General features: G+C 36.6%; 1 protein-coding gene across 4 annotated transcripts in view; it reads left to right on the top strand.

Moving 5' to 3' along the window:
• Positions 1-12,155, top strand: part of Bank1 (B cell scaffold protein with ankyrin repeats 1) — a 185,154-nt gene that overhangs the window by 37,094 nt on the left and 135,905 nt on the right. For all 4 annotated transcript variants that reach the window (XM_048333516.1, XM_048333518.1, XM_048333517.1 and 1 more), the window contains exon 4: positions 9,656-9,794. In XM_048333516.1, coding sequence (XP_048189473.1) covers positions 9,656-9,794 — 139 coding nt within the window. The remainder of the gene's footprint in view (positions 1-9,655; positions 9,795-12,155) is intronic.

The raw sequence follows: 12,155 nt of genomic DNA, 5'->3' as shown, positions 1-12,155 counted from the left end.
GTTGGTGTTGACAGCTTGTTGTGTAAGTTGCCCTGCTGTACTGGTGGACACTGTATTGAAATGTGTTCAAACATGCCTGGTACTTGGTGGTTTTTGCTTATGGCTTTGTCTTCAGGATCTAGACCAATACCTGGCAATTAGTAGGCATTTAGTTCATCTTTATTGGCTAATTAAATATTGAAAATGATATAAAAGATTAAGCTTATCAAATATTATTAGGCATTTTTCAAAACATAATATAATAATATTATATTATAAATTATAATATTATATTATAATATTATATTATAAATAATATAATAATAATATAATAATATATAACCCTATCTGTATATTTTATACAGATATTGTATATATCTGTATATATAATAGCTGTTTTGAAAGTTACCACTTGACATTTTGTTATTTGACATTTTACAAAACAGATAGCATATAAATCATATACATGCTGCATAACGCTACCTAAAAGAAAGTTAACTTCATATTAAGTCAATGAAGAACTTTCTTTTCCTAAAGGGAAGCATATCACTGAAGAGAATTTTTTAAATGCTTATTTTCATGTCCACCAATTTTTCAATCATAAACATATATTAAAGATTGACATCATTAGGGTAGAAACATCCTAAGAATGATAGACATTGTCCTACAGGGGATAAGAATAAAATTGGAGAAGGATTTCTTTCTAGTAAAGTGATTTTACAAAAACATATTCTCAATATTTCTTCCTACTAAACTTTCCTTGTAATGAACCAGTAAAATAAGCAGCTGGGAGAGCTTTAACCTGAATCTCTGGCTGGGTAATCTTCTGCCAAACAAAAAGATGATGAGCATTTTTTGTGTGGTCCTTGAGGGGAAACAGCCAAAGATATAGCAGCCTTATGGGAGATGCCTGAATGAGTTCATCTTAGAAGCAGGTGTGCGCACTTGACCTCATAGCAGGAGCGAGCTGATGGCTTTGGTGCTCTGGCCAGGTAATGAACAAAGCTGACATCTGTTCTTTGTAAAACATTTTTATTAGCATTAATTGTACAAAGAGGTTTTATTGTAGTATTTATGACATGCACACAATATACTCTGATAAATTCACCCTACCCATATCAATCCTCTCTTTTTTTTCTTATTCTTTTTTTAAATTGTTTTTGTGTAGTTGATATACAGAGGGGTTGCAGTTACATGAATCAAGTAGCACCAGTATAGTTGTTTTGAATGATTTTTACCCTTCCATTGTTGTCTTACAATCTTTCCCTCCTGTCTCCATCCATAGATGTCCAGTTCATTTTCTATATCGTGTCTTGTGAATATCACTGTTGTATTTGTTCATCCTTGCTTCCACCTTCTATGTGACCTCTGTCACCCTCCCAAATACAAAGTCACAAACAATACAAAAGGACAAGAGATAAGATACAGTGATAGTGCAAGTACAACCACAAGAAGGGGATACAAGAGGATCCACAACAATAGAAGCTACAGTTTCACATGGCATGTTGAAAGTAATTACAACAGTGATATAACTGTTGTTTCCATAACATGGAGTTCATTTCACTTAGCATTATCTTATGTGTTCATAAGGGCATAGCTATTGGGCTCTTGTGATCCTCTGCTGTGACAGCCTAAACCTGTACCTGCACTATCACTGTATCTTATCTGAGTACATTGGAAACCATGTATACTGGTATTAGAACTAGGAAAGTGAAAGGGAATTCCAAAATCGAGAGACACAGGATAAAAAGACAAATGACTACAAAAGCAATACTTGCAAAACTGTTTGGTGTACATTTTGGCAAAGTAGCAGGCTACAAAATCAATCTACAAAAGTCAGCAGCTGTTCTGTACACCAGCAATATACAAGCAGAAAAGGAAATTATGGAAATAATTCCTTTTACAGTAGCCAAAAAAAAAGAATAAAGTACTTAGGGATCAACCTAACCAAAGACGTGATGAACCTATTTAATGAGAACTATAAAAATCTAATAAAGGAAATCAAAGAAGACACAAGGAGATGGAAAGACCTCCCATGCTCATGGGTAGGCTGAATCAATATAGTGAAAATGGCCATATTGCCCAAATTGTTATACAAATTCAATGCAATCTCCATCAAAATCCCAGCTACATTCTTCACTGAAATAGAGAAAGCAATCCATAAATTCATATGGAACAGCAAAAGACCTAGAATAGCCAAAGCAATTCTAGGCAAAAATAAGCAGTGCAGGATGTATCACAATACCAGACTTCAAGCTCTGCTATAGAGCCATCATAACAAAAACAGCCTGGTACTGGTATAAAAACAGACCTGAAGACCAGTGGAATAGAATTGAAGACCCAGAAATAAAACCGCACTCTTACAGTCAGCTGATATTCGACAAAGGAGCTAAAGACATACAATGAAATAAACATAGCCTCTTCAACTACTGGTGCTGGGAGAACTGGGCAGCCATATGCAGAAAACTCAAAGTAGACCCAAGCCTATCACCATGCACCAAGATCAACTCAAAATGGATTAAGGACCTCAATATAAGGCCTGAATCCTTGAAACTACTGAAGGACAGAGTAGGAAAGACGCTAGAACTTATAGGCACAGGAAGGAACTTCCTGAATAGAGTCCCAGGGGCACAACAAATAGGGGAGAGACTCGACAAATGGGACTACTACAAATTAAAAAGTTTCTGCACAGCTAAGGAAATAGCCACCAAACTAGAAAGACAGCCAGCCATATGGGAAAGGATCTTCACCAGCACAGCAACAGACAAAGGCCTAATATCTGTCATCTACAGAGAACTCAAAATACTAAGCCCCTCCAAGTCCAGTAAACCAATTAGGAAATGGGCAAAGGAGCTAAAGAGAGACTTCACAAAAGAAGAGACAAAAATGGCAAAGAAACATGAGGAAATGTTCAACATCCCTGGAAGTAAAGGAAATGCAAATAAAAGCAACCCTGAGATACCACCTCACTCCAGTTAGAATGGCCTATACTCTGAACTCCGGCAACAACAAATGCTGGAGGGGGTGCGGAGAAAGAGGAACCCTCCTCCATTGTTGGCGGGAGTGCAAATTAGTACAACCACTTTGGAGAACAGTATGGAGGTTTCTCAAAAAGCTCAACATAGACCTACCCTATGACCCAGCCATACCACTCCTAGGCATCTATCCTGAACAACAGGTCCCAAGATATCAAAAAGACATTTGTACTTCCATGTTTATCGTGGCACAATTCACAATAGCCAAAATATGGAAACAACCCAGATGCCCCTCCACAGATGAATGGATCCAAAAAATATGGTACCTATACACAATGGAATACTACATAGCGATTAGGAATGGTGAAATATTGGCATTCTCAGGGAAATGGTCAGAACTTGAACAAATAATGTTGAGCGAGACAAGCCTAGAACCCAGAAAACAAAGGGGCATGATCTCCCTGATATATGACTGTTAAGGTGGGGGGAGGGGGAGACAGTAGAGACCAGGTCTGTGAAACCAAAAACTTCTTGTGAAATGGTATTTCCCACAGGTTTGGGTCAGCGACTCTACACTATGTAACTAAAACCAAACAACTACTCAACATATAAAGGTCAAAAATTGGCCTCTTAGTGGATCACAATAGCTCAAAACCTATGTATGTACGTTTATATAAGACTATTGTCGACATATTGTCTATTGTCGACACTACATTTAAAGCCCTAGGCGAAATTTCTTCGGCATAGGCCACATGGCTACTGTATATGTTCTTGGTACATTGTATATTGTATATATGTCTACCAACATAGGGAAGGGAAAGAAAAACAGGATGTAAGAGATCACAAGTAATGTACACACTGCCCTACTATGTAACTGTACCCTTTTTGCACAACACCTTGTCAAAAAAAACTTTTCTTTAATTAGTAAATAAATAACACACACAAAAAAACTGTTTGGTGTAAACCAACTCAACAACTCATGGGTGAGAGGGAAAAGGGGAGGGGGAGGGGGGAATGAGGGAGGAGGTAACAAACAGTACAAGAAATGTATCCAATGCCTAACGTATGAAACTGTAAACTCTCTGTACATCAGTTTGACAAAAAAAATTTAAAACTAAAATATGAGGAATCAACACAAAAAAGGAAAAGAAAACTACAACAGAAAGTATTATTGAAGAATAAAATAGCCTAAATTACAAAAAAAAAAAAAGGACAAGAGAACAAAAACAGGCAACTAAAGAGTGTCTCTTGGTTCCTTTTCCAGGAGTGCATTCATAGAAAATTATTTTATTTGATCATCTTTCCATAGCTATTGAGCCTTTGCCTCCTTTCCCATACTTCCGCCTCCTTTGGCCTCTGTATGTTAGTGACGAGGGTCCTATATAATTTATCATGTCCTGGTTTTATTTATTTGTTTTGGTGTTCAGTGTGTTTACTTGTAGATTTATAGACATATTGTAGTTTGGAATTGGGTAAAATTTAATTCCTTCACCTCCACTGAACCCACATACCAGAACAGAGGAATTTCTGAAGTAAGCAACTTGGGTCCCAGTGCTAAAAGCACAAACACTAATTAAACATATCCTCCGAAACCCCAAGAGCTTGAACTATGCAGTGTGAGGAATGTGACAGATGATCAGGCAAAGAAAAGGCATGACATGCTGAAAAACCCAGGGAACTTAAAGAAGAAGAGGAAGCTAAACCACCAAAGCCAGTCATATCGGTGGAGCCAGAAATAAGGTAAGAAACAGAAAAGAACTCTAATAGAATAAATGGGATCTGCTCTTCAGTAGTTGAAATCAAAGCAGAGGAAAAAGAAGAACTCTGAAACTAAAAATAGCTCATAGGAGTTAGGCAGTAAGTCTAAATAGCTGCTTTTAAAAGAATCCATGACAGTAAATTTTGAGCACTATAAAACCCTTCACACAAAGAAATCAAGGCCCCCAAATGATGACTCTCTGTCCTTTATCTTATGTAGCTGGCTACATAATGATAGGGCTATAATTCTTTCAGGCTTCATAAAGTGAAATGATTTCAATATTAAATCTCACTTGAATTTCACACTTTAAAAAAAATCTTAAAAGTTGAAAGATCTTGCAAGATTTTTTTTTTCAAGCTTTTGAACCCAAAGGCAGAATCTTGTACTCTCAGTAAGTTGACGTATCTGAAGCCCTAGGATTGCCAAACAACACAGAAAAGAACATTTCTTTCCATCTGTGTGAAAACTACCAGGTTTACCTGGATCCGGCCTGTTTAGTGCACCCCACTGACTTTGAACTTGAACTCATTTCTCAGAAGTCTTCCAGCTAGTGGGTGAACAGAGACAACTTAAGACTCCTGAGTCCTCTCTTAGGAAGGAATCATCAAAGCTTCCTAGAACAATACTTGCTTCTGCCAATCAGAAGATCTGATCTGAAGTAGGCATCCTCCAAACCTACTCATTTCCCTGTTTAGTCCTACATTCCCAGCATGCTGACTTGACTGTGAGTTTTTCATAGGGGATAAGGTGTCCTCTTCATTCCTCAGCTGTTCAGGGAATGACTTTAATTCCCTCTGGCTCCCTCTTCCTGCTTTGCAGTTGCTGGGTGTGGGGATCTGCAGTCTACTTCTAGTCCCCTCCAGTACTACCCAAGCAGCTTTGGTACATTACCAAGTGAGATAGTGTGTGTCCTTGTCATAACCCTAGAGCTGGAGATTATTGCTGTCTCTTCCTTATACCCTTTCCCAGTAGGCTTCCCTTCCAACAGAGTTTCCATTTCTTAGATCCTGAAAATCTTGGGCCATGTTAAAAAGAAACATAATTTTTTTTCCCTCTCAATGTTTTTTCCATGCACAGTGAAGAGAGGCTTCCAGTTCTCTATGTAAAGTTATTTTGTGTCTCTTTGAGAAATATCTAGGTGAATTTTAAACTCAAATCTACTTCTTAAGATGGCTTTTCCTGATTAATGTTCTTGGTACACGTGCATCTAGTATTGATCACACAATCTTTGTTTATTAGCCAGGAACCTATTTGTTTTGCTAACATATTTCTTTTGATTTTATACCATAGGGAAATGATGAGTTAAATAAATATATATGTATATATATATATATTTGGAATGAAGATCACAATGGTCAAGACTGCCTCCCCACCAATAAAGAAACTTTCAACGTAGTTGGGCACTATTAGAGACAACAGAGCAATTTAAAAAAAAAAAACAAAACAAAACCATAGTGACTGTTTCTTACCTCCAGAAGTTCAGATATAAAAAGTCTATTGTATCCTGAGCAAAGCTTTCCAAGTGATTCTAAAATTATGAACTGGCAGAAAAAATCTGTATCCAAAATGGCAAACACTTGCTCTGCTGTCATGAGCTAGATCAAAATAAACTGTTGGAACCTGGTTGCTAAGTCCCATGTACCCAGGCTTGTAAAGACACTGCCTGTTAAAGCAGCATCAAACATATGAATAAAAGCAATTGATCCCTGTACAGAAGCGATAAGTAAGTCCATCCACAGGATTGACATCCCCTTCCACCTCTTCTTGCATTTAGGCCTTAAGACACCAATCTTGACAGAACCTAAAACTTCCCACTTTGCATATTATATTACATCCAATTTTAGCCTTTTAGTTTAAATTTCAAGGTCCATGACCAATGTGATATATTTTTAGTGTTCTGAAATGATCATTATCATAGTGCAGTCTTGGTCTGAATTTTCAGACCCAAATATGGGACACAGAGAGAAGTAAAAAAGACTGGGTGAAATAAAATACAGCTTCACAACTAATCTTATGAAATGTATGAGCATCTGAATGGCCTAGTACGTCTGCCTTGAGTTAAATTTAGCCAAATAATTTAAAACGAGTCTTCCCAATAGAGCAAGAGGCTTCACGCAAGGAGATGTAGGGAGTCAGTGAAGCTATGGGAACATTAGAGAGAGAGACACAGCATCTCTCATGGGAATAAACACCTTCAGGATATTAAAAAATCTAGTTGGAAAGGCAAGGCACAGACAAGAAAAACCAACAGAGTAAAGTGAATTAGTAAGAGTTTGATGAAGGGTCTTAATTTAAAGATACATGGAACCAAGGAATTCTGTGTTGGAGTTAGATGAAGAGCCTAAGCATGGACAGGTAGAGAGAGAAAAGAAATGTAATAGAATAGCAATATTATATACAAACAGAATCAGCTACCAACTTGGACGAGCCAAAAAGAATGCAAGGCCTTATGTTTGAATAATTTAGCAATTCTTGGCACTGATCACTGAATATTAAACCAAGGGTAGAGCTTTCTAAATGAGTCTTGTGTGATGGAGGTCATAGGCCATAGAGCCAGCCCTGCATACAAATGGAGATATAAATGTGTCATTTGAGGCAGCCAGTAGACTTATCTTTTGTCTAGAACTTTTCTCTGGAAATGGTTGATAGGTAAAGTCCTGTCCTCTATTAAGGAGGGAATCAGATGCATAAAAAGTAACCCAGGTGAACACTCATGAATGAAAATGAATCGGTTGTGAATAAAACATTTGGAAAGAACACCTGTGCTAGCCGACTTTGGAAAGAGCTAAGTCAAAGTTAAATAATGCATGATGTAAGTGCGGAAAAGAACTCTAAAGAATGTTGAAGGGGAGATTTGGAAGGAATTTAGCCCAAAGAGAAGTGGGAAGTTATAATTTGGCAGCTAATGATTCAAAATGAGATGACAGAGAAACCACAAAACTCAAAAGCTCTGGGCTAGAAGGGAGGTCCTGAGAAAAGGAAGCTGCAGGTGTAAGGCACAGAAGATCCTCATGTCCCCACCTTCTAACATCTATGTGTGGCTGAGGGCTATAACAGAATGCTGGCAGTTCCTTGGAGATAGGATGTTTTCTTGGTGTGTCCTTTGACTGGTTAAGAGAAAGTTCCAAGCCTGTCGACAAATGTTGAGAAATAGAATATTGGTTAGAACATTGGTAGATTTGTGTGTCAGCTAAAAAGATTTAGTAACTTTGACCTATGATTTGTAGAAACAATTTGGTACAAAGCACTAAGAGTTGAGTTTTATTGGTGTGTGACTTATGTTTAGAGAGAGCATTTAAATAGGAGATTTTTGAAATTAATGACTTTGATAAACATGATTTTATGAGAGCGTATAAATCAGGTTACTGTTTATTTAGTGTGAGCCTAAAATTTAGCATGACTGGAAAATGCCTTTGAGAGATAATCTGTCCCAGATCAGAGGCAATCATAAAAATGTCATTCCACTCAAAAAAAACTTGAATAGCATGATGTAAAGAATCGTGTAGATCTGAAGCTAGATAGTTATGAGCACTCTTCGGATTGTATTTCTAAGTGTTGATTATCCTACCCCTAAAAAAATAAAAGTAACAACTTTCTCTATTTTGGTTTAGGGCACTTGAGTGTATGTTGATGTGTGTGGTGTGTGAGTGTGTGTGTGGGGGGGGTGGGGGGTTGAGTGGGTGGGAGTAGAGATAGGGGAGTGGGTGTACCTTTCACCTCAGATGAAAGGAAATACATATATAGAAGTGCTTTACCATAATTCCTATAAAACAGACACTTGATAAATACTTACTCTTCTCTCTTCTCTATATTACTCCAAACTTCTTTGTTTCCCCTATTTTTTTCTGACAGTTTCCTTTTTTGTCCTCCTCAAATGAGGCCTTCAATTAGCCTTTTATGTTAAGTACATAGATTTAACTTTTTCAACTGAACTAAATCTTTTTAAAAAAATTTTATTGTCAAACTGATGTACAGAGAGGTTACAGTTTCATACGTTAGGCATTGGATACATTTCTTGTGCTGTTTGTTACCTTGTCCCTCATTCCCCCCTCCTCCCCCTTCCCCCTGTCCATTCCCCCACCCCATGAGTTGTTCAGTTCATTTACACCAAACAGTTTTGCAAGTATTGCTTTTGTAGTCGTTTGTCTTTTTTTACCCTGTGTCTCTCGATTTTGGTATTCCCTCTCAGTACACATAAGATGATGCTAAGTGAAATGAACTCCATGTTATGGAAATGATTGTTATATCACTGTTGTAACTACTTTCAACGTGCTATGTGTAACCATAGCTTCTATTATTGATGATCTTCTTGTATCCCCTTCCTGTGGTTGTACCTGCACTATCTCTGTATCTTATCTGAGTACATTGGAAACCATGTATACTGGTAATAGAACTAGGAAACTGAATTAAATCTGGAAAGTTTTATATTTATAACCTTTAGTCAGTTCGAAAATCCTTCGCATAGGCACTCATATATAAATGACAAGACAATGTCTATCACATAAAAAAAACTATTTGACATTTTAAAATTTTATTATTTTTGAGCTATAAGAGATCTTAATGTCATTAAGTCTTCTCAAAGAAACCAAAGTCTATAAAAGTGAAAGTTAAGATTTGGGGACTCTAATGGTTTAATTCTGATGTTCTGCCAATCTGGGAGGAAAAAAAAAAATCTTTCACTGTAGGATATCAAGGCCCATAAAGGAAAAGGAAGAGGAGGGGCTACCTTCTCACTGCTTTTTGTTTTGCAAAACATGGTTTTGGAGAAAAAGAAACATTTATGTATAAAATATAGTGAGAATCACATTTAAATATTTCATTTCTGGTTATGGTTGAAATACAAAAAATATTTAGTGCTAGTACATTAGCTTAATCACTAATAGATGGAAAGAGTTCTTCATTTGAGTCATATTTTTTCAGTGCTTGCATTTTCACCTTACAGAATCCTGGTGAGATATTCATTCTGCTGAGAGACGAAGTAATTGGTGAAACTCTGGAAGTTGAATTTGTATCAGCTTATAAGCACATTATAAAACGGCCAACTCTTTGGAATAAAAAAGTTTGGAGTATGAAAGCTTTGGGTAAGGATTTTTATGCCTTAATAAGTACACAACCTCATTCTAGCAGGTTCCTTTCATTAAATTTATGATAAATACTTTCACTTCCTAACAGAAACTAATATTGTTCTGCAGGTGTTTCCTGTGTGAATTTTCACACGCTCAACTTTGTTATTATTAATGCAGGTTTTCAAAACAAAACTAGCTTGTTTAAGTTATATAAAACTAGTTTGTATACTCTGTAGTAAAATGACAATGGATAGCAACAAGCATTTGAAAAATGTCTGTAGAGAGCACTTCAATACACATTAGCTATCAAATATTAAATTAAATTTATTTCGTTCACTTTAACATTAGGATTGGCAAATTTAAACTTGAATTTCTATCAAAGACCTTTCTGTTATCCTTCCCTTTTCCTTCTCAAGCCTCTGAATACATTTTACTTGTTCTGAAAAACATAACTCATTCTGATCATAGTGTCATTTCTACATATGATTTTTCTATCATTTCCTTGTTTCATTTGTGAAACGAATCATTTGATTATTCAATGTGATAAATTGTATTAGATGCTAAATTCCAGATTAAATAGGTACACTTGCTGCAATAATTGTACTAAGATAAAAAAATTCAATGTATCAAATTCTAAAACTGATTTTAATAAAAATTTTGGGCTACTTGTTTTCTTATGCTATCCTTTCATAATCAGAGAAAGATTACCTTATGAAACTTCATAGATGTGAGCTTCCTATAATATTTTGAAATCAAAAGATATTCAACCTTACTATGAATTTGAAAATGAAAACTATTTAAAACTGGAGAGTATATTAGGAACACCCTGAGTTCTCATTTATTATATAAGGTATTATACATTCCCTATTGAAAGAGCCTTTGCAGACCTTTGTTTGTGTTATACAGAGCATGTGTTCTCTCTAGCAATTTCCTTGTATATCTTAGGCTACCATTGGATGTAAGAAGAAAAGACATGCTATTCAAAGATTTAAAAACATTTCAGATACTGCTTTTTGTCATGGACAAGCATATGCAGAAATAAGGTGATAGAAAACACTTTCTCTTTTTTCTTCTCCCTTGCCTGCAGAATCCTGTTCTCATGTCATATTCTTAAATGATTTAAAGAATAATAATTTCCCACTAGTCCCAACTAGTTTAAACTAAATTTAGTTAGAATAATTCGCTACAGAAGAACCAATATAGCAAATTAAGACGTACTTAAAAATAATACTTCTCAAGTAATGGATAAAGATGTCAAATAAAATTATTCACACGACTTAAAATATGTAGCTCAGCATCCCTAATGGGTTAGAGTGATACAAGAATAAAACATGCCAATGTCCGTGCTACCACAAAACTTCTAGAAGAAAAAATTGGAAACAATACTAGACAAAGATTTCCTGAGTAAGATCCCCAAAACACAGGCAACAAGGGCGAAAACCAACCAGTGGGATTACAGTAAGCTATAACACAAAGAGAATATCCAACAGACTGAATAGACACCCTATGAAATGGGAGAAACTGTTTGCAAACTCTGCATCCTAGAGCAGATTAATACAGAGATATGATTCAAAAACTCAACAACAACAACAAAGCCACAAGTGGATTGCAGGTAAGATATTCCTGGGGATGGGAGGGTTAAGAAGCCCCTAGATTTTTTTGGAAGACTTGCTTTTAGGAATCGCACACAGTGGAAATGTGAACAGTCTCAGCACATTCCACATAACAAAGACCTGGGAAAGATACTTATGACAGCTCTACTTCAGGGGGAAGGGCACCCTTTCCCTTAGACTCCCACAGCCTTCCTGACTCACTTGGAGGGGGAGTAGTAGAAGCAATGTCTCAGCAACAATGCTTGTGGTATCACAGCCAGGCGATACTAAACACTGAGAAAGAATTCCAAATCTACAGACTGCTTCCCATCTCCATGCATTACGGTTACCTCATGGTTACACTGGTGTGGCCCTATTCTCCTGTACTAATAGTGGATTGCAGCTAAAATAACTGCAAAATTTGGGTGTGAGAACATTACAAACTTAAGAGCATCAGAAATGGAAAGAAAATCCGATGGGCTCATTAGTATACTAGACATGGGTGAGAAGAGAACTACTGGATTTGAAGATAGGCCAATAAAATTTCCCCAAATTCTGATGCAAAAAGAATACATATTTCAGCTGGGAATGTGGCTTAGTGGTAGAGGGCTTTCCTAGCATGCATGAAAACCTGGGTTGGATTACTCAGTACCACATAAACAGGAAAAGCTGGAAGTGGTGCTGTGGATTAAGTGGTAGAATACTAGTCTTGAGCAAAAGAAGCTCAGGGCAGCGCCCCAGCCCTGAGTTCAAGCCCCAGAACTGGAAAAAAACTAAGTATTTC

This window comes from Perognathus longimembris, chromosome 24 (assembly GCF_023159225.1).
Source record: "Perognathus longimembris pacificus isolate PPM17 chromosome 24, ASM2315922v1, whole genome shotgun sequence".
NCBI lineage: Eukaryota > Metazoa > Chordata > Mammalia > Rodentia > Heteromyidae > Perognathus > Perognathus longimembris.
The sequence above is the reverse complement of the archived record's forward strand: the minus strand, read 5'-3'. Positions and strand labels throughout refer to the sequence as shown.